Source organism: Calidris pugnax, unplaced genomic scaffold (assembly GCF_001431845.1).
Source record: "Calidris pugnax isolate Ruff unplaced genomic scaffold, ASM143184v1 scaffold161, whole genome shotgun sequence".
Taxonomy (NCBI): domain Eukaryota; kingdom Metazoa; phylum Chordata; class Aves; order Charadriiformes; family Scolopacidae; genus Calidris; species Calidris pugnax.
Genome location: NW_015090955.1, coordinates 1,133,280 through 1,159,368, shown reverse-complemented (window position 1 = coordinate 1,159,368; position 26,089 = coordinate 1,133,280). Strand labels below are relative to the sequence as shown.

The following is a 26,089-nucleotide window of genomic DNA, read 5'->3' as shown; positions in this document are numbered from 1 at the left end:
CGGCGCCTCCCGGTCCCGTCCGGTCTCCCTCCGAGGCAGGCCGCGGCCCTTCCACTTCCGCCGTTGCCTAGGAGTGAACATCCGGGTCAGCCCCGCGCCGCCCCGCCCCTTCGCCGCCGGCCCGCCAATCAGCGGGCGGCTCGCCGGCCATCGCCAAGTATGGAGCGCGGCGCGCGAAGCGGGGCGGGGAGAGCCGGTGGCTCCGCCCAGTGGGCGGGGCAAGGGGCGGGGCCTGCCCGGAGGGCGCGCCGAGGGGCAGTCGGGCCCAGCCCCGCCGCCGAGCAGCACCTCCCTCCTCCGAACACCTTTAAACGCTTAAATAGGCCTTAGGGTTAAAGGAAAACCAGCGGGTAGCACGGAAAACGTCAGCCCGACCAGCGTTCTGGGCAACGTCATCAGCGCTGAACACCGGACTGTACAGGGGAAACTGATGGAGCATCATCACTGGTGCTGCCTGGAACGCACCCGCTGCAGCTCTGAAGCAACCGGGAAAAATAATCAGCCAGGGTTAATTAATTTGAAAAGCAAGTGTTCAGCCTTCCCTGGAAGGCGAAACATGCAGGTACCTGCTGGGAGCTAAGCAGACACTTATATCTTCTGGGGACTTCAGGGCTCTGGCAGCCGCCGTCCCCATCTCCAAATCAGCACATCGGGGTGTACGCACAAATAAAGCAGTTCTGCTTTCCTCAGACTGTCCCACAAAGAAACCATTTTTTTTTGCCTTAACATATTAACTCAGATTTCAGTGATCTCAGATAAAATTGATCCCGATTTCAGACCTAGACTGGCACATCTCAGCGGGTACCCGTGCACTGGAGGCTGCAGCTGCCCCCGTTACCCCCGGGGAGCATCCCATTCATTATGTGACAGCGCTCCCCTCTCCCCATTTTTTTGGAACAATTTTTTGACCCACGTTTCACTAGAGTTTTGCTGCCAGCACCCCGAGGACCCTCCGCCGGTGCTGTCTGGCTCCCGCACCGCAGACATGGCCCCTCCTGAGCCAAAAAGCCCTTTTGTTACTCCATTTACTTTCCGCAGTTTGCTGGAGGAACCGGGAAACGCTGACGAGGGGAGTCCCACACCGTTTTTTCCCTTGGACGTAACGCTGTGGTACATCCTTCCTGCAGGAGATGGCCAAGGCCAAACTTGGACTTCTCACTTGGACCTTATTACAGGGGCTCGACTCAATGTCCGTCACCATCACAGAATCACAGAATCTTCTAGGTTGGAAGGGACCTTAAAGATCATCTTGTCCAACCGTCAACCTAACTGACAAAAACAGACACCCACACAACAAACAAAAAGCAACATCACTAAACCCTATCTCCCAGCACTACATCAACCCCTCTTTTGAACACCTCCAGGGATGGGGCCTCAACCACCTCCCTGGGCAGCCCATTCCAATGGCTGAGAACCCTTTCAGTGAAAAAAAATTTCCCAATATCCAGCCTGAACCTCCCCTGGTGTAACTTGAGGCCATTTCCTCTCGTCCTGTCGCCTGTGACTTGGGAGAAGAGACCGACCCCCACCTCTCTACACCCTCCTTTCAGGGAGTTGGAGAGAGCAAGAAGGTCTCCCCTCAGCCTCCTCTTCTCCAGGCTGAACACCCCCAGCTCCCTCAGCCTCTCCTCATAAGACTTGTGCTCCAGACCCCTCCCCAGCTCCATTGCCCTTCTCTGGACCTGCTCCAGCACCTCAATGTCTTTTTTATGGTAGGGGGCCCAAAACTGGACACAGTACTCGAGGTGGGGCCTCACCAGTGCCAAGGACAGGGGGACAATCACCTCTTGGGCCCTACTCACCACACTGTTCCTGGGTGAACCAAACAGACACCAAACAGGACCTGGGGAGAGACAACAACCCCAACTGCCTGTTTAACCTACAGGGGGACCAGCTGCAGCTTTTAGTTTGAGAGGGACAAGCTGGATTTCCAGGGAAGGGAAAGGCTCTGACACCCTTCCAGGTACAGCAGCACGGAGGCATTGCTGTGCAACCTCAATTTGCACCACAAACCACCACACACAGACCTAAGAGCTATCACTGCTTACACTAATTAGGAAAGCAAAGTTATCCTGTGCGTTGAGGGCTCCAGACAATCTGCTGTCACCCATTCTGCTAAATTAGCCCTTACCCACTTTTTTTTTTTCATTCCTCTCTTGACATTTCTAAGCCTTTGGTGTTCTCAGTGCAGGAACAAAACGATGCCAGAAAGGGAAGGATAGAAACCAGTAGAGCAATCTCAAGAAAACACAGGAGCTGTGTGACTCCACAGAAAAAAAAAAAAAAAAAGCACTTGAAACTCCATCAATAACCCACCACCAAATAATCCTAAAATGGGAAATGATCCTGCCGTGACCCCAGAAAGCATTTCCTCCTCTCTGAATTCAACTCTTGGCCAATATTCATCAGCCCAACCTACTTAAACCCCGCTCATAAGATGCAGCAATGCAAAGTGGCTTCTATTTTGCAGTCCCCAGATCCTTCAGTCCTTATGTTCCCTCAGAGGTGCCTACCAGCAGTAATTAAGAAAAGCCAGCCTGTTAATTAACACGGCAAATTATTCATTCATTTTACAGGGTTCCACGCGTCTAATGTGCATGTTTTCCTTGGGGCAGAGTCTGGGAGGACAAAATTGATAAATTTGAAAATGCGTATTACAGAATCACAGGATCACATGGGGTTGGAAGGGACTTCTGGAGATCACCCAGTCCAACCCCCACCCAGAGCAGGTCCCACAGGAACATGTCTAGGGGGTGTCTGAATGTCTCCAGAAGAGACTCCACCACCTCCCTAGGCAGCCTCTTCCAGGGCTCTGCAACCCCTTCCAACCTCTGCAACCCAGAAAGAAGTTCTTCCTCATGTTTAGATGGAGCATCCCATGTTCAAGTTTGTGCCCATTTCTTGTTGTCCTGTCACTGGGCACCACTGGAAAAACAGATGCTCCAGGCCCCTCATCATCTCTGTAGCCTCTGCTGTCCCCTCTCCAGCAGTTCCCTGTCCTTCTGGAACTGGGCAGCCCAGAACTGGACCCAGTGCTCCAGATGGGGCCTCCCCAGAGCAGAGCAGTATATTCCAAATTTCATTATTTTCATCACAAAACTCATGCCGAGTATACAATGACTACTCTACTTTTGTAGCAATTAACAGAAACAGTTTGTAGCTGCTGGCTGAAGCAGCAGACCAAAAGCAGCGTTACACAGCCCAGTGTATTTTAAACAATTTGAGATCCAAATGAAGGTTGAGGCCAAGAGGATGTTTTTCTTAGCGGAAGAAATACAAGCATCCTGGATTTTGTTTTCCTGCTAATAGGTATAAAGAAGAATAAACAGCTGCTTTTTGTTTTCCCAAAAATATTTGCATTAAGATCATCTGCAGATTCCTTTTGAAATTGATGGAACATCTTTTCAAATGAGGACCAGCTGCTTGTTTTGCTTGTTTATAGCAGGACATGCTTAAGGGAATTTTTTGGTTGTTTTTGTTTATTTATTAAGATGTAGGACTAGACTCTCCCTGGTAGGCTACGATTTGCAGTGAGGAGCCATCTCAGCAGGCAGAAGTCTCCACGTACCTGACTACAGCTGTAGCCATCCTGCCTTCTGCTGCAATTCGTGGAGGGGCTGACACCAAATACAGCTAATTTAGGGATATCTGAAAAATCTTAGTGCTGTGAGGTGGCGTTACCTGAGCATTTCCCACACCTCCTGGCACGGAATCACCCACCTAAACAGAAAAGAGTGTGCTCAAAAGGCTTCGTGTCAGGATGAGGCATCTTTAAAATAAGGGTCTATAAACAAAGGAAGCAAACGATGATGTCAGTTGACGGCTTAACAGCCCTACAACATCAGATTCATGTGCAATTAATAACAAGGCTTTTGATCTTGCAATCAGCAACTATAAAATACATGTGCTTTCCCTGTACACTTGATTACATTCAAGGAAGCAAAAGAATAAATACTTATTAGCATTACAAAGTACTTTTCACGTTTAGCCAGAACTTCGTAACGCGTTTGCGGTCCAACACGATGTGTTTTTTATTTAATCCTCCTGCATGCATGGCAAAATGCTATTTATTTTGTTTATTCCAGTGTTTAGCCAGGACCAAGAGTGACTGTGAGAACATAATTAGAAACAAGGACCTAGGAAAAAAAAAAAAAAACCTTTCATGCTTCACTGAATATTCATTTTTCTATTAAAGAAAAAGACATATTGAGCTTTTTTAGGTCAGAATGCCCATTTCTTTCATGTCAAGCTTGTGGCACTTGAAAGATATGTAAACTTTTATTAGGGGTTCTCATAAATTGAATTTACTGCTGCAAGCGTCTTCCAGCAATGGTAAAGTTTAGCTTGCTGGGTTTTATTAGTCAGAGTCAGTAAAGCAACAGCATCTCTTGATTTGAGGCAGAAAACTGAGTGTTTCTTGGAAACTAATATAGGAAAAAGGTACCTACAACACTACCCAATGTCTTGGAATTCCATATTCAAGCCACAGATAGTTCTCACTATGGAGATCTTTGTACACACTGTCAAAATAGCACACAAACAATAAAAAAAGCCTCCCTCCCATTCCAAAGCAACTTTGTTGAGAGTACTCTCAGAATATAAAGATTTTAAGAGTTTCCCCATTCTCTGCAGGAACTGGCGAGTAAATCAAAATACCATGTTTAATGAAAAACCACATATTGCCCATTTAGTGTGAGGTTTGAGGCACCACCACCCCCCCCCCGCAAGAATGCTAAAACCAGGCTTTTTTCCACTTAATCAGCACCCAAGCAGATCTGCTCACTTGATGCATGTAAAAGACAATAAACCTAGCAGCCTAAGATGTCCACATACTGGCCAAAAATGAGACATTCTGCTACCAGGCCAGCACTGTCGCAGTAAAGGCAGAGAAATAAAAGGTTAAACATCACTCAAGCACAGATATTGCTAAAGGCACATGGTTTTTCTGGCTTTGACCATTCTCTTACAAGTGTTTTGCCTAAATAGTTAAGACCAAGTCATGTCCCATATCCCTCTTTCACAGACTGAGAGCAGACTTAGCCACTCGGCTGAAGCCAAGATCCACAGAGAGGGGATTTAGGGTTGAAAAGTCACATCTCTGCAATCCGGGTCTGTATCTCAGACATAAAAGCATTTTTATATTTTATTTTTTCACGTATAAAGTAACATCCTCATCCACTAATAACATTTGCTTTATTTCAGTCCAAAAGTACCTGCCCACTGAGAATACTTTGCCTGGACATGCCTTGGAGTGAAAACAGCATGGCTGCAAACAACATGTCCCACAGATTTCCATCCAACTGTATTCCACCAGACGTTTAATACAAGCTGTACAAATCCTCACCGAGAGAATATCTGAAATCCCACCTCAAGGAACCCAGCAAAACTTGTTCAGAACAGGACTATGAGGCATTTTTTTAAATATCAGTCCAGAACAGTGGACCACAGGACTACTGGGATGGCTGGTTTTCCAGCACGTTCCCTTTATTTGCATGTCCCAGGATGCTGTTTATTTCTGTGCTTGCGACTGCTCTTTTAACTTTATGTTTTCAGCACAGAAAGGTTGATAGACAGGAACCTTCAGAAATGTCTTTAGCCTGGGCAAAGAGAGTATTGAGAACATTCTTGTCAAACTCGGTCATTAACTGTAGTAATAATGCCTACAGCCCGTCATTAAAAAAGAATCAAGGAGAAGCTGATTAAATGCACCAGAAAGAAACAAAACTTTCCATTCCCTTACTTTTTCCTTGACACGTTGCACTTCATTTCAAGCTTGCTAATATACCAGCCAAAAGAATTGCAAGGGCCTGGATTCTTTCTTAATACAATAGTCACGGTTCACTTGTTAGAATCTGTATAGAATTAGCCAGTGACATGGACGAATGGAAAAACATACTTGAAGAGCTGAAAAATAGCACTCTTTCACAGGCTTATTCATTAGAAAAACCTCTATCGATACAGGGCATGAGTGCTTTTCTTATTTCTACTACTAAACTAACAAATGATCACAAAACAGTACAAATCAAATAAAGGCGAGAAATGTCATCGCGGCGCTTACGCCTGTAACAGAAGAGTTAGCAAAAACTCAGATCAGCCTTTCCACGCCGAGTGCTTTCCTCCAGAGATTTTTTGGGGGGGCAAACTTCATATTCACAGAAGCAGTTTAAAGCAGAATTAGCACAACGAGTGGCGACACATCTAATTCCTTCTTTTTTTTTTTCCCCTCAAAGTTCCACTTCAATCAGCCGGACCTGAGGACCGGAACCAGCGGCACCACGCTACCGAACAGAACATTAAATCAGCTTGGCAAAACTGCTATTAAAATACATTAGCCCAGACACAAAATGGACTTGCTTATTAACACGAATGCGATCGCGGTGAAAAGCCTGAGTGCTATTTCACTCCCCATCCCGAGCTGTCTCTCCTAATGCAAGTCTACCTCGGCCTTTAGACTATTGTTCATCCCCACAGTATCCGCCTGCCTTCCACAGAAAATCAATAAGAATAGCAAAGTAGACTTAATGGAGTCTCTGGCACTTTTCCCATTTGAGGGCAAAGTCCTGCTGGGGAGAGGTTTCTTTCTCCCCAGACTTTGGACTCTTTTTTGTTGTTGTTGTTGCTTGGCTAGCAAGGAGGCTTTGAAAGAGGAAAAATAAGCATCGGTATCTGCTGGTGAATGCAGCTTGTATCTGTGAGGGGAAAAAAAAACCAACCAACTGGAGCAGAGACTGAGAGTTGAAGTCTCCAGCCCAGGTGTGATTCTCTGTGACATGAAAGAAGGTTTCTGGAAGCGCAAACAGCAAAGTGGAGGCTCACGACCAAGGCTGTGTCAACCGTTTCTCAAGCAGCAAACTCCTACACTGCTGTCTTCCTCTGCAGATCACTGCTACTCTTGGCAGGGAAAAAAAAATAATAAGAGTGTGTGTGGGAGGCGATTCGTGTTATTTAAAACTATGGGGGAACTTACATGTGTATTCTTTGGAAAAGAGGAGAGATTAGTATCCAGTGGGGAACTGACAGGAGGGGTGTTATAGGGTTCTTTGAAAAAACAGGGTAAGAGGCAATACACTCATCCTGGGGAAGAATCAAGATTTAAGAGATTTGCTTGGAAGTTTTAAAGCAAAAGCAATTGGGGTAAGGGTGAGCCATCCTATACTGCACTACATAACAGATTGGGCTAGCAGTTAAAAGAAAATAAAGTCTTTTATGATGAAAAGGGCCTTCAAATTCTGGCTCGTGCAGCCCCAGAGCAGGTGTGTGCATGGATATACCCTCTACAAACACTCCACGTGGCTTCTTTCACTAAGCACCACAAAATAGCATTTTTGAAGAATAGTAGTGGTACTAATTCTTATTAGATTCTCAATTTTACTTGTTTCTTTGATGGCCATCTGTTGAAAAACTAACATTTAAAAGAATGCCTAACTTTAGTCCGTGAGCAGTCTTACTAATTTAATAGGTACATAATTAAGGAAACTGGCGATACAAGGTCTGAACCTACTAAAAGTTGACTTCCATCAGAGAAAGGCAGAGATTTCTGAAGCCTTCTGGCTCCATTTCAGCCTCCTCGATTTTTTTCAGATATTTGTTTATTGGAAGGAAAGGAGAAGAGCATGTGAGGGGAGAAGGGAGGGAAGGAACCCTGTGACAGTGCACTCTAGGCTGTAAAAATGCAGAAAAGAAAGGTTTTTCAAAACCACATGTTCTAAACATCACCTTGGAGTCATACAATAATAAATACTCAATATTACACCGAGAGGGTCTAATTGCCAAGTAACTATAGCAATGGAGAGAAAAGGCTGTCTTTGGACTCATTCCCTCCTGTCTTAATTTTTCCCTGGGGTAGGGAAGGGGTATGAAGAATGTGCTCTAGATCCTTAATGGATAACGTTTTCCAGAGCCCCCTCCAATCACTGACTCCAGGATTTAAAAGAAGCAGACTGATTCCTCAGAAGGAAGCTGGACATTCAAAACAATTACACTGAACTACTCCCTCTCCTTAGAAAGGGTTTAATGCAGCGCGCTGCTGACGCAAGGGTGTCAAAATACATTCAGACCCATTACACAGCGACGTGAGCCTTTCTGAAGCGCCTTACAGCCCGACAGCTCACCACTGCTTCCTTCATCCCCGAAGAAACAGCGCTTTCCAGCGAGCCCAACAGTCTGAAAATGAGTAAGTGTGAAGTGAGACTACACATTGGCCCGCGCTGGGTATTTGTTTTTGCCAAAGAGAAGACCACATTTCTGGGTTGGTTTTTAAACACCAATTTCTGGAATTTAATTTTTAGGGGGAAAAAAAAAAATAATGTAAAGAATTATCCGGAGGCTTCAAGTATCTTTCTCCTCCTGATGTTTTGCAGAGGATGTTTGGAAATGGGAGGGTGGAGCTGGCACATTGGGATGTACCACTGGGCCAGGGGTTTCAGAAAACACTTTGTTATCCAGTCAGGGAAAAAACTGCTTGATCCTGTTGGTATTTTTATAAGTAACGTGATGCACAGTTCTATTTGTGATACTGACTGTGCAGCAGTACAGACTGATTTGAGTAAATTTCTAGAAAGCCTACACAACATTTGCAATACAAAGTTCAGTACAGTAAGTTCAAAACTCTTCACACTTACATTCCTGGTTCCACAAATGCTGGCAACACTTGTGCCAAAGACCTCCAAATCACTGAGAATCCTTCCCACAACTGTTTACTCTAATATTAGCATCCAAATGTATGAAATACTTTCTTAACTATGACATTATTTTCTTCCTAACATTATCCAGCTCCTTTCCCCCACTAAGCAAGTTGGGGGGCCTACATTGTGCTTAAGTAAAAGAGGTGATCACTGGGACATCGACAGGGATTGGCAACAGCTGGGTTTTTTTTCACACACCTGTACCTCATTTCAGGCCCTGAAGAGGAGCTGAAGTCAACCAGCAAAGATAGAGGAGCTGTGTAGGAGGCAGCACCTCTGCAACCCTTGGTGGGGGAAAATCTACCTGGGAATGCATGTCCAGCAAGATATACTCAACCCTTCAGAGAGAGATGGAACCCTACACACAGATCGGCTCTTACCAAGGATGAGGTGAGAGCCCTCAAGGGTTGACAAGGGTAGGCCCAAGCCAGGGGCCTCTAAGATGATGGGGATCCTGCCTTGAAGTGAGGGATATGAGGCCTCATAAATACATAGTGGGGCCCTGTGTGAAGAGACGGGGCCCAGGAAGGGCTAAGGCTGCGGTGGCCCTGAGCCTACGGGGAAAAACGGGCGTTTGGGCCGGGCCCAAGGTCGAGCTCGGCCGCCATCGCGCCGTCCCGCCGGTAACCTTGACAACGGCGGCTGGGACGGGGAGCCGTGTCCGTGAAGGAAATCTCGCGAGATCTGGCCATCTGCCGCTTGCCCGCGCCGGCAGATCTCGCGAGAGTTGCGCGGGGGGAGGAGACGAGGGCACGGCCTGAGGTGGGAGGGGACGGCCAAGATGGCGTCGGAGGGCGAGCTGGGCAGGAAGTGGGACCGGTGTATGGCGGACTCCGCCGTCAAGCTGGGTAAGGGCGGGGAGGGCAGGGCGGAGGGGGAGGACCTGGGGAGGAGCGGGGCTGGCTGGCCGACCGGGCGCCCCGGGACTGGGAGGGCCGCCGCCTGCCCGCCCCGGTGGTGCGGCCGGGCCCGGTGAAGAAGGGCCCTGTAAGGCCCGGTGCCCTCCGCCGCTCCGGGCCTGGCCTTGCTCGGTGGCGGCCTCGCCGCTCTGTGCGCCCGGGAGGGGTGTCCTGCGCTTTCTCCTTCAGCGCAGGGCAGCGCTGTCCCCCGGGGACTGGGCACCGGCGCGGCGGGAGGGAGCCGGGCGGTCGCGGGCCTGACAAGGTGACCTTGGCCGCGGGCACGGACCCCTCTGAGCCCGCTGCCACGGTCGCCCCGGGGCTCTTCACCCCGGCCCAGCCCCGGCTTACCCGCGATCCGGTAGCGGAGGGTCGGTTTTGATCTCTGGTTACTCCCTGTGTTGAAAATGAGAGGTTTCCCTCGGAAATCTCCCTCTGTGGTGAGCCCCGCAGCCGGCCGGTTGCCTCCGGCCCTGAATGAATGGGCCCCGGGTAGGCATAACCGGGTCCTTAAGTGCCACGACCTTGCCCGCCTTTAGTTTCGCTATGACGACGGCGGCGGCTTGGTTGTGGAAATCTGTTTCTGCTGAGCTGTTCACATCGCTCAGTGGCCGAGGTGGGCTGTGTTTATTAAAAGCAATACGCGGCGTGACACGCTGATAGCTTTGGCATGTGTTAGTACAGTGTGCTCAGTTTGACATTGAGAAGCTTTCCGTCCGGTGTCCCAGCCCTGCAGAAGTTGTGCCTTTTCTTTAGGTAGGGGAGCAGTTCCGTTGTTTTTCTTTGGTGTTTATTTGTCCTTAAAGTTAGGATTATGCACATGCCTGCAGTGTTTCAGATCTACAGCAAACCATGCGTAGCATTTCACTTACAACTGTGAGTTTGATGGGTGATGGTAGTTGTGTATGCACAGTTCGGTGCTCTTCATGTGACAGGCTGGCAAACGGACTGGACGGAGGATGTGGCTTTATGAAATGTGTATGTGCAAGCAAATCTTTAAATGCAATGTGTAGAGCAAGAAGTGAAGTGTCTGACACGAAAGGTATGCGTTCCATGTTGGTGCAGAAGGCTCTTTTCGAACCATCAATAATATCTGAGAAATGTGAATGTTTATTTCTTGTTGCTGTAGTGGCCTTATTCTTGAAAGCTGATGAGGAACTTGGGGTTTTAGTTGCCTAATACTTTTCCATTAGAGAAGATGTTTAATAATTTTAAGTAAACTGAAACTTCCATTGTTTATAACAGGCCTTTGAAAAGTGTCAAGTGCTCCGGAGCAATGTTTTGCCTTTTGAAATTCTATTCAGGTTTGTCTGACAAACATATCCAGATATGTTTATGTTTCCATAGCATTGGTTGCTTTATCATAAAATATTAAGTATGCCAAATTATAAACAAGAACTTGTTCTATGCTGCAGCTGTACATGTACATGGAGGAACCCTGTACATGGAAAGTCTCTCTGGGAGGCTGAAAGAAGTGGTTACGGGGCTGATTTCAATGCAGCGTGCCTCTTCAGCAGGCCTTTTGTTTTAATTTGCTGTTTTCTTCCATCCTGAAGTTGCAAAAGAAGAAAGGAAATGCACTTAGACTTTCTGCACTAGTGCTGTAGACCAAGGATTCTCAGTGTTAGCTTCATCGTGGTATTGAGTAGAGGTCTCAGTAAAATTCATGTTTTTCATTAGATTGCCCAAAAAGGGCATATGGATGTACATGGAGGAACCCTGTACATGGAAAGTCTCTCTGGGAGGCTGAAAGAAGTGGTTACGGGGCTGATTTCAATGCAGCGTGCCTCTTCAGCAGGCCTTTTGTTTTAATTTGCTGTTTTCTTCCATCCTGAAGTTGCAAAAGAAGAAAGGAAATGCACTTAGACTTTCTGCACTAGTGCTGTAGACCAAGGATTCTCAGTGTTAGCTTCATCGTGGTATTGAGTAGAGGTCTCAGTAAAATTCATGTTTTTCATTAGATTGCCCAAAAAGGGCATATGGGCTGCAGCTCTATAATTTTATCCATGGCACTAAGCCCAGTGTGGTGGCCTCAGCCACGCGTTTCTCTTCATGTGTGATAGCATTTTTCTGTTTTCTGTGCTTTTCCGACTGATTCAGTGACTGAAGCGTCTGCGCTGACAACCTCCTCCATGGTATTAACAACAAATGGCTCAGTATGAACTTTGGAAGTCAGAACAACCCAAAAATTGCTTCATACTGCAGTAGTTTGTAACTGAAGATTATGATGGCCTTCGGGCTGCAGCTCTATAATTTTATCCATGGCAGTAAGCCCAGTGTGGTGGCCTTAGACACGTGTTTCTCTTCATGTGTGATAGCATTTTTCTGTTTTCTGTGCTTTTCCGACTGATTCAGTGACTGAAGCGTCTGCGCTGACAACCTCCTCCATGGTATTAACAACAAATGGCTCAGTATGAACTTTGGAAGTCAGAACAACCCAAAAGTTGCTTCATACTTCGGTAGTTTGTGACTGAGGATGATGATGGCCTTTAAATGTGAAGTGAGTTGGTGTCCTAGCTATGCAAACTGTTAACTGAGTGCTGACAACACCAACTCTCTCAGACTGTCTCAGTGGAAATGATTGTTTTCTCTGCAGGGACTTTCAAAACATGCGTGGTTGTGATGATTGTTTTTGTGACATCACAAGTTTGCTGGAGTGATGTGTGACATCACAAGTTTGCTGGAGTTTCCAATAAACGGTCAAGGGTGGCTGAAAACTGGAAGGAAAGAAAGAAAATAAACTTTTTTACTTAAGAATTTTGTTGCTTGTCACGTGGGATATAAAAGTTTACCAAATCCTCACTTTTTTGTTGGACTTTTCCTTTTAGTGGCCGCAGTTTCCTTCCTGTACGTCCTTTGCATCCTTCCTGAGCACTACTGCAGGAGAGATCTTTCCAGCCAATGGCTGGGGAAAAACATTGGGATTAGCTGTGTGTTTTCCCATTCCAGACCCTGCAAATAAAGGAGAGCACTGGATTTCTGGAGTCTTGCAGGCTTGATAGTTTTCCAGTGTCTGTGAGAACTACAGAGACAGATTATTCCTGTGGATTAATTTGAGGGCTGGAGGGACATGGGAAACAAGAGAGGGAGAAGGGGAGGTAGCAGCTATCAGGATGTCTTTATTAGCAGTAGTATTTAATAGTATTAATAGTACTAAATAATACCTTGGGGCTGTGCAGCATGTCCTGTTTCGTATTCATCTGTCAGGTTTTCCACTACGGTTACTTCAACCAGTTTTTATAGTTGACTGTGTTGGTTGTAGTTACACTGTACTGTTTTAGTTGGAGATCAAGCTCCTGGAAGAAACTTGATGTTATGCCACTAAAAATACGTATTTATCTTATGTTACATCTTTTGAAATGCTGTATTATATTTTTGACGTCCTGGTCACTACCTGTGTGCATCTGGTAATTTAGTATTAAAATTCTTTCCTTTTTCCTGTTAGTTCAAAACAGAATATGTTGTCAGGCGTTGTTAAGGCCGCTTTTAATTTCAAAGAGTTAAGTGCTATAAACCTTATGCTTGCACAAAACATCAAAACCTTGTTAATTAGAGTTTATTTGCTCACCTCCTTTTTCTGCTGATGATGAGGATGGGTCTAGATATTTTTGTTCCCCTTCCCTTTCGAAGTCTAGCTGTAGCCTGGGTGGTTTGTGTGCAATGGGTTGGATTGTGCTTTCCTGGTTGACTGGGAGGTTTCTCTGGTGGGTGATCCAGATCGTGCTGACTCTGGCTTTGCAACATTCTCAAGACTTTTCACTCGTGCAGTCATTTAAATAATTTAACTTCCTTTTCCATCTTTCTTCCTGGTACTGATTTTTCTCACCCATGACAAAAGTTGCTTGTTTGATGTGTGGGGAAGGAGAATTGAACTCTCTTTTTCTTCCCAACTTGAAAAGCTTTATAAACTCCTGTGTCCTCCCCAGGCTTCACAACCATTTCTTCCTTTTTATCAGCAGAGCTCTGCAGAGAAGGGTCAGGGAAGTAAATAGTATTGTGGTCTTCTTCCATCTTACCAGCTTCAAACCCTGTTTAAAGGGTTGGTTTGTTTGTTTAACTGATTGATAGTTCATGCCTGTTTATGTGGAAAGACAGTTACTCACGAAGGACTGACAGATTTGTTTTTTCTCTGCAAGGCTATAATTTTGGACAAATTATTATTATATGCTGTTTCTAGGGAACAGGGAGGAAATAAAAAGTGTGTGTGTAAGGGCAGGGAGGGTCATGTTCCTGTGTGTCTTGGTTTGGTTTGAAACTGTTGTAGTTTTAAATGAGCTGAACGCTGTAATTTTGCCTGATATTCAAAGGAAAGCTGTTTGCTTGTGTGTTAAGTTGCTGTGCTGAAGTTCTTTTTTTTTTTTCTTCTTTTTTTTTTTTTTTCTTTTTTTTTTTTTTTCTTTTTTTTTTTTTTTCTTTTTTTTTTTTTTTCTTTTTTTTTTTTTTTCTTTTTTTTTTTTTTTCTTTTTTTTTTTTTTTCTTTTTTTTTTTTTTTCTTTTTTTTTTTTTTTTTTTTGGTAGGAGACAAATGTTTTGATGTATGTCTGTGTTCAACCAAAATTCAGCCTGGAAGCTTGTAAATAACCCAGTGTAGTAATGTTCATTTTCCTCTAATCCTCTGTTTTGACATCTGAGAATAAAATGCTTCTAATTTCCATTTAATAGGAATGTTTTAAGAGAAAAGGGCACTTTCAGTTCTCCTGCAACTGTTAACATGATTTCTTCTGGCTTGCATCATCTGGCCTGCTTGAATAGCTGTTTCTGTTAATGGCAAGGGTGAAATGGTATTGTTTGTGTCACTCCACAGATTGAATGTTTCAGAAGGAATCATTGTATGGATTGCAATGTCACTATTTTTAAATAATCCTTCACGTGGTTATGAATAGGATAAAGTCAGTCTATATAATGATAAAACTTGATTATACTTTCTGAAAACTGGATTAGACTTTCTCTAAATATACAGAAATCCTGAAATTCCTGTTTTGAAGTGTTTTTTTTTTTTTTGCTTGGCAATCGTCATGTGGCCATCCGGTCTTAGCTACCAGGTCAAAAGACTTGTTCTTCATTTGGGATTTTGTTTTTAATACTGGAAAATGTGAATATTACTTGAGCACACAACTGCATTGTTATGTGAGCTTTGTTTGTGACCCTGAGTTATTTTCCTTTGTCCTACAGGAGAAGATCCAATTCTCCTTGCTGTATCTTGTACCAGACTGAGTAAATATTAACTGCTTATGGCTTAGGCTGTGATACAGCCCACAGAAAAATGTTTTATTTGGAAGAGGTAGACAGATGCTGTTCTGAGAATAGGCTTTTCGTCAAAAATCTAATAGCAATATTTAGTTATGTTGTTAGCAAAGTTCTGAATACGATGATAGTCTACAAGTTAAGAGCTGTTACCATCTTTTGGAAGAAAAAGACAGGAAAATCTTTAGGAATCCAGGTCTCTCTTTCCCTAATTGCATTGTATCCTGCTGTTCCCCTTGGCTGGCCATCTGACCCGAGTCAGGAAGCTCTGCCCTGCCTTGATGCACCCGGTCAGCTCTGGGGGAAGCCCTACTCGACCCTCGATCCAGACTGCTCTTGGCAATGCTTCTGGGGTGGGAGAAAACCGGAAAGAAGAGCTGTGACATCTGTCTGATAGTGCAGCCATTTAAAACCCCAGACTACATGAGATTACCTCTGCTGGAAGTGAACCCAAAGCGCGCTGACTTCCTTGTCCTCTGCTCTAGCACGTTGGTAAGATGCCAGCTGTGCCTTCTTTGGGAGGTGGCACATGGTGACACTGTCCAGGGGAAGGGGACGGAGACTCTAGCCAAGTGATATCCTAAACCACTACGTTGGTCCTTGAGATGTTACGGCAGCAGATGGAAACCACTCTTTGTTCTTTGTTATATCAGATGTAGTTCTCTAAGGAAAATCCTTTTGGGGCTGCTGGCTCATCCTTGATGATAATAAATTAATAGTGAGCTATTTGAGAAGGATCAGGCTTCTTTCCTTCACCTTTCTGCTAGTGAGGTGCCACCATAACACTTCTTGTTCTAAATTGCTTCTATTTCTTAGACGGGCCAGTAGACGTCAGTAATGGTCAACCTACATTGGCTGGGTGTGAAGGAGCGTGTTTGCCAACCCTCTGTTAGGCTTGCCCTAAATGGGGATGTGTTTACTCCAGCAAAACTTTTCTTTTTAGCGATGTTGTTGTTTTCAATAGTGGAATGTTTGATTGCAGTAAGACAAGGTAGAGTTTTCTGTCAGAGGTGTATTGTTTATATGATGAGTATCTTGCTGATTTCTTATATAGCTGCTTCTAAAGCGAGTGCAACCCTGATTTTGTCTAAAAGCTCGATGCAATATCAGTGAGATCCTTTGTTGTGCTGTCTATTCAAAGAGCAGCTTCCACTCTTCTTCCCCCTTCTATAAGCGGGGAGGAAATTTGTGTGCCCTCTTGTCTCACCAGGGATGTGAGGATGAAGAGGTTTTGATCCAGCTCCGAGATTAGTGCTGTGATTGCTTGGGAGATCATGGGCTGACAGCAATACCTCCCGCTGCTGGGTGTCCATCTGCAAAAGTGCTGATGTTTATCTAAGGTTCGGGCAGCAGTTGAACTGCAGAAGGGCTTAAGGGTGAAAGTGGCCCCTGAAACCATGTCGGGATTTTTGTATTATAATGGTATTTGGATATTTATGTTCCGTCATTCCAAGTATTCTGTGGTACTACAGTCAAATGCTGGAATAAAACAAAACACACTTTTTTTTTTTTCCTGCTTCTTCCTCGAGCACTTGGTATATGGTTTCACTATGTTTTCTTCTAGTGTCCTTGCTCGTTTTTCTGTCCGCTATGTAAACAGTCCACACGACGGGGGAGATGAGAATGAAAGCTTCAAAGTTGGTGTTTGAAGAAAATCTGATTCCTGCCATGAAAGACCTTGCTAAGAGTCTGCTTAAAATTAATTCTCTCTGTAAATAAGTGATTTCATGGTCTCGGATTTCTCGCTGGTGTGAAGTGCTGCCCTATAAAGGCCCTGGTGTATGAAGGAGGCTTTCCTCCCTGTTTCTGCAAAACAATTATCTGTGTATCTGGTCAAAATGGGATTGGAGGGGTGCAAGAGAGAACACCCTATGACAGGAAGGAGATCATAATTTTGAGAGTTGCTTACCTTTTTTGTTTGTTTTGAAGATCTTGAATTGTCTTGGGTGTTTTCTTACCTAAAGCAATTTTTGTTTCTGGACTGAGCTGATGCTTTTTTGAAATGCCCCAAATCAGGCCCATGGATGAGATTTGCTGTTGGACCTTGAAGCTGTTGCTGTCACTGTCCCCAGAGAGAAACTTACCGAGCTCGATAGATTTTCTTGATCCTAAGGCAAGCTCTCTTTCTAGTTGGGAAGAAATCTGTTGGGACAAGTCTGTGACCTATTTTAGAGAGTCTTGTCTGTACAGCGCGGTTGCTGTTTTCTTAGAACAAGGAGCCATCTTCCAGGAGCTCCTTCCTCATTTTATTTCAATCATTTAGTTCTTTTAATTGTAAAATAAGAGAATCTGAAGGAGAGGAGGCTCTGAGTAAGAAATGGCAGAGGAAAAGAATCTGATGACAAAAAGAAAACTATTAAGTAATTTAAAAACTTCCAGCTGCTATAGTAACGGCAACACATTTGCCAGATGTCAATGAGCGTATTTTAATCCTTCTATTTTAAGTTTCAAGCTATTGAAGAGAAGTCTGCCTAGGTGTGGCAGCCTTAATAGCTGCTTCAGCCCACAGCTACTTGGGTAGCCTAGGACAGGACCGTGTAGTATCGCTGTTGGAAGGACTGTTGATTAAATTTATAGAAAAAGCTTTTCCCAGATGTTCTTGTGGGGCAGGAGCCCATCCTGAAGATTTGTGTTTCTCTCCGAGACACTTTTATGATGTCCTGTTGGGTATACGGCACGTGCTCTTCTGTGTGTTAGATTGATTTGAGGTACTGTGACATTTTTCTTGGAAGGTGTACGAGCCAAAAACGGAGAATGAAAAAGTTTGGGAGACTGGGCTTCCTGCCTAATCCCAATTCCGTGTGGCTGTGCTGGTCCATAAGGCCAGGACGCTTTCTGGAGGGTGGGAATAAGATGTCCACAGAACTGTCCTGTCCCCTGTTGACACTGACTGTAAATGAGTTTAAGCTGAATTGATAGATGTAGGGTGGAAGAGACTGTTTTTCCAGTTAAACATTTTAAACTGTCAGAGGAGGTGAAAAATGTGTTGTATTCTTTCCTGTGGCCTTTTTCTCCAAAGAGTCTGTCATGCAAGAAAGGGAGGGAAAATGTGCCCGGCAGTGGATCAAGCCCTTGGCTTTTCCATGTTCGTTTGTTTTTACTGTAAGGTAAACCTTTCATGTTTTATTGTTAAGAAGTTAAAGCCTGGCCTAGGGGTGCTGATCTTTAGTAGAAACAGCTGCAGGCCCAGTGTCCCCTGGTCAGGTGGGAGGCTCTTTGAACCAACGTGTTGCCTCTTTAAAAGGAAATTGAGCATGTGAGAACTTAAACCTGTAAAACTCATCAACAGCTTTGCCATTGTTTATCTCTGGTGTAACTTTATATAGAATTAAAGTGAAATGCATTACTTTGCTTCCAAGGCAGGATGGTTTAGCTCCCCCTTGGTCCTGGAGACACAGGAAATGACCACATAACCACAAATACTTTCTAGTGGAATGAAGATGAGTGACAAACTATCCACAGAAATAGATTTTTAACCAGATGGGCTAAGAAATTAAATGTAGCTAAAGCTTCTGGTTTTAAGTTAAAACCAATGCTTAAACGTTAAAACCAAGTAGAAAAGAGCAAATGCTGTATGTGCACTGGCTGATGTGAGAGGGCAGATCTGAGCATTTCTTGTTGAATCCACAGAAATAGATTTTTAACCAGATGGGCTAAGAAATTAAATGTAGCTAAAGCTTCTGGTTTTAAGTTAAAACCAATGCTTAAACGTTAAAACCAAGTAGAAAAGGGCAAATGCTGTATGTGCACTGGCTGACGTGAGAGGGCAGATCCAAGCATTTCTTGTTGGTTGGGTGTTGGGATCAGCAACAGTTTTCAGCTTAGACTATAGTCTGTTCCTCAGCAAGAAAAGGAATGAACCAAACTGCCTTTGGGACGAGGGAAGCCCAAGGTCCTTGTTTGGCATCATTTGTAAAGTTGTCTTTTTGTACTTAAAACCAAAAAGCATTAGCTCTTAGATCTCCTCCTTCTCTCTAGCATTTTCATTAGTTAAAGCAAGGCTCTGGATATCTTACCATCAACTTTTTAAACTAATCAGCCGCTCTGTTCCCCTTCCTGCTGCAACAGGGTGCAGTTACAGCCTCTAAAAATGAGGCTGTGCATTTTCATGACAAAAATGAATCCCTTCCCTAGAACCAGGGGAACCAGGCTTCTCACTACGTCAGGAAAAAAGCTTTCTTAGGAAAGACCGTTATGTCTTGACAAGTCTGTGATGCTGGACCACATCTGCTTAACAGTGGTGCTGGGTATTAGCGTGGGGAAAGACCCAGGTTTTGTTTTAGGTTTAGGCTGAGTTGCAGTTGGCAGAAATAATAAATTTTTCACCTTTTAAGCGTATCCTGTAGCTTCCGCCGTGGCCAACAGGAAACAGCATTGATGGCATCTGTGTGGAGCCCTTACAAGCGGGGGTGTAATGTGAGAAAGCAACTGAAGGAGGTGAAGAGAATACAAGATAATGATTATTTCTGGACGTAGATGGAAACAAACTGCATTAACCATAGCTGCTTCCTTAGGGCAGACTTTTTTTTAAGACAAGAAAGCGAGCAGTTTGCCACCACGCTGGTGAGAAGAATGTGGGTTTGACTGGTAACGTGGAAAATGTGGTGATATTAGAAACTGCCTGGGCTCTGCATGGGGATGATGCAGGATTTGTCATCCTGTAAATCATTTCTCATTGATTAGCTAAACTGTTTGCATTGGCAGAGGGGATCTTCTCCTGCACAGGAAGCGTAGGACCAGTATCGCGCACTGGGTGACAGGCCTTCTGAACCGGACAGCTCAAACAACACCTAGTGCTGGCTGAACAGAAAGTTATTCCCTCCAGAAAGTCCTTTTCAGACCTAGAGTACAACAAAAAGGCAGCGTAACTCCGTGTTGTAGGAAAAGACTGGCAGAGGGAGTCGGGTCAGGGGGCCAAACAGTTGTCCGTTGGATGAATTCTTGAAGATAGTAATTATCCTTAATAGCATAAACATTCTGCGAGAGCCAACACCAGCTGGTTTATAGCAAAGGTACGGGAGGAAGGCCCTACTTGGGGAGGGGGAGTGGAGGAATTAGCACGGATGAGCTGCTGCTGCTCTTAGTAATGCATGATGTCTCTTCCAGTCTGCGGATAAACGCCAGTGAGGGAGGCAGTGTGAGCAGTTAGGTCTTTATATGAGATGCTCCGAGAGCTGTATCTCATACTGTCTGAAACGCAGGGAAAAAAATCCAAACCTGAAGCTCTGAGCAGACATCGGAGGAGCTGAGACTCTCCCTTCGCTGTGCAAAAGATTAGAGAGAAAACCTGACCTTCTGCAAAATGCTCCCTTTCCAAAATGTCTGGGGGAGTTATGTCAGGACCACTTGGCAGGCGGTCAAAGTTCTTCCCAGCAGTGGCATGTTTTGTAAGCCTACTCTGAAGTTGTAATGACCTGGTAAAGTAGTTACCTCTGTCACAATTGAAAATCTGTAGTAAAATGAAAAGAGTTTTCAAAAGCAACTCTGATTTCCAGGTCTCAGTAAATACGGGTAGTGAAGTCCTAAGAGGAGAGTGAACATGAGGGAGTTTGCTCAGATCATCTCTTTGGTCATCTTTATTCTAATGTTTGAGGGGTTTTTTTAATCAAAGAAAGCCGTGGGGTGCTTAGGTAATTTACTAGGCAGTGCAGTAAGTATTGTTTCAATAATCTCTGTCTCAAAAGGAGCTACCATTAGTGTACTTTTTGCAAGGAAAAAGGTTTAAAGAGCAAAAGGAAACTTAAAAAAAAAAAAAGAGGAACATACTCCTATACGCCAAGAGGGTATAGGATTCTTTGGCGTTGGTCTGGACTCAACCCACTTAGTAATGCCTTCAACAGGAGCTTAAATAAGGTTCACATGCTTTTAGGGTGATTTTTTTTAAAATTAATTAATTAATTAATTTTTTAATTAATAAAATTTGTTATACTTAAGTTAGATTTCTTGCATTGAAAGGAGCAAATTGAAACCCACAGCAGGGTGTGTTTACTGCAAAATAAACCCAAAACTCTTAGGTTTTTTTTTAATGAGCATGTGCATGAGGGATTTTTTTTTTTTTCATTTTTTTAAACTTTTGTACTTCTGTGTCTTATCTAAAATTCTTGTCTTTAGTGGATATAACCAAAGGAAGAATTTACCCCGCGAGCTCCAAGTTTTCACTGTTATATTTATTGAGTCATGAGAGGAGTTTTGCAGACTTGCCTGACTTCTTGCAAAAAGTCATAAGTGCACCTTCCAAGGAAAGCAAAAATTATTTTTAAATATCCCAGCCCAGTGTTTTAATGGGGCTGAATATTTTTTTTTTTCAACTGCTGCAGTTATTTCTATATATAGTATAAGGATGTGAAAAGTCACTCATTCCTAATGTGTTTAAATATGCTCCATAATGAATGTCGTGGATGTGAAAGATAAGCAGCCTGGAGCTTTCTTTTGCAAGGTATAGGGTAACACAAAGCATCAAAGTTTTGCTGCCCTCAGGACACACATTGAAGTAGTTAAAGTAGTGAGATAAACGAAATACAATAAGATATTCATCTGCAAAATCTAAAGCTCAAGGACACAATAAGTTTTCGTTTAAGTATTTCTCATTTGCTGACAATGAGCCAAATAAATCTTAATTCCACATTGTCGATGGTGACAGAAATTCAGTAACTTTCCCTGGGATGAGAGCCTGGTTTGTTTCCCAAATCTTTCTGGGAATGTACTTGTGTATGTTGGGATTTTAATCTGAATTAGTTGCTTACAGTTACTTAAAAAAGCAAGAATTACTTTTTTTCAGAATCGCTATTAAAGAGCACTTTTGGTTGGTGTATGGAAATAACGTGTAGTCTGATATTCCTGAGAATCACTGTAAAGAACTAAGTCATTTTCCATTACTTTGCATTATCTAAGTCCTCACTCACTGCATTTTTTTTGTCTTCCAGGTGCTGGATTCGGATTAGGAATTGTTTTCTCAGTCATCTTCTTCAAAAGTAAGTATACTTTTATAGATTATCTTGACTGCCTGGTTTCCTAATTTCTGGTTATTGTAGGTGTGGTTTAAAACCAAGAAGTCTTGGAGGCGTGTAAAACTGAATCAGCACATTAGACCAATTATTTCGTTATTGGTCGGGTCTTTTCAGTTGAAATGGAGTTACCTGAATTTGTAACTGTGTGTCTAACACGGTTGTTACATGAGGCATCTCTCGAAGCTCCTACTGTGCTCAACTCAAATTTTGGAATTGTAGGAAGCCTTGAGCCAAATGACTGGAGCCGTGTGTCTAGACATCAGTTTCTGCCAGCTTATATCAGTTCTAAAACTGTCTAAATTTTGTTTTAGTTATGCTTTGGTTACACCATAATTTTCAGCAATATCTTGAATTCAGAGATTACTCTTCATTAAATTCTAAATATGATCTCTTACTGTTACTCTTGTTCTTCTGGAGTGCTCTGGGTTTTAGCTGGTTGTTAGGACTAGTAGAACTCGAAAAGGCATCTTCCAGTAATTTATTCTTTCCTGGTGCTTATTTAACAATGCTATCACAGTCACGTGAAGTGAACAGCTTTTCTTGACTTCAACTTTTCCTCTCGACTTTCCTTCCCCCACAGGAAAGACATGGCCGATCGCTTTTGGGTCGGGGATGGGGTTAGGAATGGCTTATTCCAATTGTCAACACGACTTCCAGTCTCCATATCTTCTCCATGGTAAATTTGTAAAAGTAAGTATCAGTACTGGTTAATATTAACAGGTAACAGTTTAGAAGTTAGCATTAAACGGTACGTCAAGACACCTTTTAAATGGATATTCCTCTGCCTTTCCCAAAAGAGCACTAGTAAAAAGAAACTTGTGTTGCTGAGCTGGGGGGGATTCAACTCCTCTTTAGAAATTTTTCATGTCTGCTGTGTTTAGCAGTAAAGTTACTAAACTGAAAACACAGAATTAGTTTAACAGATCCTGCAGGTAGGTTTTTCCCACAACCTGAAAACACATATAATAAAAAATCCGTGGTAGAAAAAGCTGAAAAATTAAACTAAAGGTAAGATTCTGTCTTCAGACTTCAAAAGAGGTGAACTGGGAAGAAGCACGTCAGGCATGTCAGGTAGATCTGCGGATCTTTGATCTTCTGTGGGTTGTTTTTTTTTTTTTTCAACATGAAAAAACTAATAATTTCTAAGTTTTGTGGCTTGTTTGGCTGTATAGTAATGTAATAATTAGTCTGAAGAAATTGTACACTTTAAATAGTTTTGAAGAGGATGATTTAAATGAGTTTAGTATTATCACTCACCATGTTGAGGGAAAATATTTAAAAAATAGATTAATAGCAGGAACCATTTATGTGCTCTCAAACTGCCTACGGTGCACTAAGTCTGCAAACTGACTCCGTTTATATTTTCTTTATTTCTTCACATGTAAAATTTGGGGCTGTTTTATGGTAATTTGCCATTGTGGCATCTGGAATAAAAAGGGAGTGTGTGTCCCTATTTCAGATTCACAAAGCGTTTCACTGATCCTAGTGGAGAGACATCTACCAGGACATATTCATAGTTACTTTAGCACTACAGGAAGTACTGAGGGAAATTGTTCTGCCAGGAGCACTACACAGAATGCAGAAATTGTCCCTGTATTGCTCATCTGCCTGATGGAGGAGGCTTAAAGGTGTTTTTAGGCTTTTTCCTGATGCATCTAGAGCTGAAAGCTGAGTCCAGTCCTCCTTAGATTTACTGGTGGATGAACTTTTACCAGCCTTCTGCAGCCCCACCTGCTTATAAATACCATCTTCAGCTGCCTGCAAAGAAAGGGAAACAACAAGATTCTTAAACAACTTCTTCAGAATAAAATATTTTGGCTATCAACCTAGAGAAGCTGTGACTTAGATGCTGCTGATACAACATTGCCTCTACAGCCCACATTCAGAATTCTGTGCCTGACTCTTCTGGCCAGATGTGTTAACATCAAACCATGGTAGCTTCCCACACCATCCTGAGGGTATCCCTCCAATTTCTGTCTCCAAAAAGAAACTGGAATGCCATGTCCATGGCTTCATGTGAATGGTAAATGGTTCACATGTTCTGAGAGTGCGTTATTCATTCAAGGATGCTCATTACTAGGGAAGTTGTGCAACAGAAAACTGACTTTCAGGTCAGCCTAGTAAAGGATTTTATTTGGATTAAGGACTAATCAGTGCTCTGGAGTAAGGGTGGTCCTTCGGAGCATGAGGTAATTGAAAGGACACTTCAAGAAGAAGCCCAGCTGCCTGCATGGCACAAGACTAGACAAATAGTTTCCAGTGCTGTGTCTCCATTGGCTTTCTCTGGCACAAAGAGGCTGAACATGCTGAGAGAGGAAAGATGCGGATGAAGCCATCTAATGGTTAATGTCATTAATTCTCTCCAAAATGTCGTGTCATGGATAATGGCTCCAGGGTTATTACAACAAAATTATTCCATTTCTGTTGGTTAGGAGCATGGAAAATATTGTCGAATTATCACTCATCTGTTTTTTTCCTAGAAAATACTAAACCCTGTAGGACTTCCTTTACAAAGCAGTTTCTGTTCAAATGCGAGCTTGTCAAAATGTGAGAGACTGCAAGAAAATCAGCTTTATTAAGGCAGAGAGAGAGAAGTCTAGCATGGATTAACTTGAACAAAATTGATTCTAGTTTTCCAAACCTGTCAAGTTCATAGGATCACAGGATAATTCAAGTTGGAGAGGACTTCAAGGAGGTAATCTAGTCTGACCTCAATACAGGGTCAGCTGTGAGGTCAGGCCAGGTTTCTCAGGGCTTTGTCCAGTCCATAGTCTTGATTCTTCAGGAGCAAGTTCCAAATTCTGAATCCTGTGTAAGAGAGGACAGAGGATCTTCACGATACCAAATAATCAGGAGATTACAAAGCACCTTTGCAGCTGCTGTAGCTGTAACTTGGGCCATCACCCTGCCCAGCCTTTGGGTTAGTAAGTTGATCATGAAACACTAACACCAAGAGCCATTGATGTAGGTCAAGAGACTGTTTAAAATGAAGAAAAATTCTAATTTGCAGTCATAAGATTCTGAGTGTTTTTTAAGTAATTTGATGAAGTGAATGTCACTGTGACAGCTGAATTTAAAACCAACATCTAGCAATTATTTCAAGGCTGAGAATTACATGACCTAAGGTTCCCTTGCAAAATGGAAAGAATCCTCTTTTTCAGGTTATTTAGCCTGTGTTATTTATCACCCCAAAAACTACAACCTTGTTCCTTTGATGTGCAACAATACAAGAAGTTTGGCAGCCGGAGCCTTTCCTCCTGCCCTTTGTGGCTTTGATTTCTGTCTGATTTCTGTTCAATCTGTGAATAGTTAACTTGAACAATAACGGGGTTTTTTTTGAAGTACCCATTTTATCAGAATGGAGGAGTTTATGCATGAAAGCATGGCATGCTTCTGGCAGGAAAATAGCAGCTTAACTTCTCCATACTCAACTTCTCGGTCTAGGAAAGGATGAAAACCTTAGCCTACCTTCTGGAAATGTTACAGAGCTAAGTGGCTTGCTTTACATCATGCAGCGCCTCCCATGTAAGGAACCCAAATGGCTTTTTAATAATATAAGCCTTCTTGCTTTACAGGAACAGTGACTAATGACTAAGACTATCCCAGTGGGAAGGAAGGAGAAATCAATGATTATTCCTCAGGAATACTGAAGTGCCCCTGGAATAAGCCAACATTCTTCAGTAACGATCACCAGTAACTCTTTATACTCCAACAAACTGTTTCTGTACATGAAACAAAATTCTGTTGCTTGTTTTGTATCGTGTCTGGAAAGTGCAAGGAAGAGCTCTTCTGGGAAATAAATAAAAGGAAAAAATGGCCTTCTCTGGTGTGTTGACTCTGTATGTGGGTGAGAGAGAGAGAGAGAATGGAAGGAGAGGACTTCAATTTGAGTACCTTGCAGCTGTGACCACCTGGGTAAAAGCCACTGTGAGAGCTCTTCAGAAAAGACAGCCGTCGTATGTTCCTCTCCACTCTTGAAAGGCCCCCCCCATCTAACGTACAGTTCAAAGAAGCGTTCCCACCTCATAAATCACCCGCTAGACCCCTGCTGCTTGTGCCGGTGTTTGGAGAGGAATATAAATACTCCCATGTCCTGTTTGTACAGTTGCCCTTTAAAACTGGAATTTTTGTCCTCTCCAAAGAGGTAGGACGCAAAAGGGCAAATCCTGCCTGTGTGACCGATGCAGGGAGAGTCAGTGCTGCCTCTTGGATCTTTGAGTCTTGGAGTGACCCAGGTTTGAAACTTTAGTGGGCG

The 26,089-nt window shown here is 43.4% G+C and overlaps 1 protein-coding gene across 1 annotated transcript; it reads left to right on the top strand.

Annotated features, from left to right (window-relative positions):
• The first annotated feature begins 9,419 nt into the window (after positions 1-9,419).
• On the top strand, positions 9,420-25,656 carry MINOS1 (mitochondrial inner membrane organizing system 1). Its single transcript, XM_014952071.1, has 4 exons — positions 9,420-9,532; positions 21,751-21,798; positions 22,415-22,524; positions 25,410-25,656. Exons 1-4 carry the CDS (start codon positions 9,466-9,468, stop codon positions 25,416-25,418), a joined length of 234 nt encoding a protein of 77 aa, XP_014807557.1. The 5' UTR covers positions 9,420-9,465; the 3' UTR covers positions 25,419-25,656.
• Positions 25,657-26,089: the final 433 nt, after the last annotated feature.

Coding starts and splice junctions, on each gene's coding strand:
- MINOS1 (XM_014952071.1), top strand. CDS start 9,466: ATGGCGTCGGAGGGCGAGCTGGGCAGGAAGTGGGACCGGTGTATGGCG. Junction 9,533..21,750: donor GGACTCCGCCGTCAAGCTGG/GTAAGGGCGGGG, acceptor TTTGTCTTCCAG/GTGCTGGATTCGGATTAGGA. Junction 21,799..22,414: donor CTCAGTCATCTTCTTCAAAA/GTAAGTATACTT, acceptor CTTCCCCCACAG/GAAAGACATGGCCGATCGCT.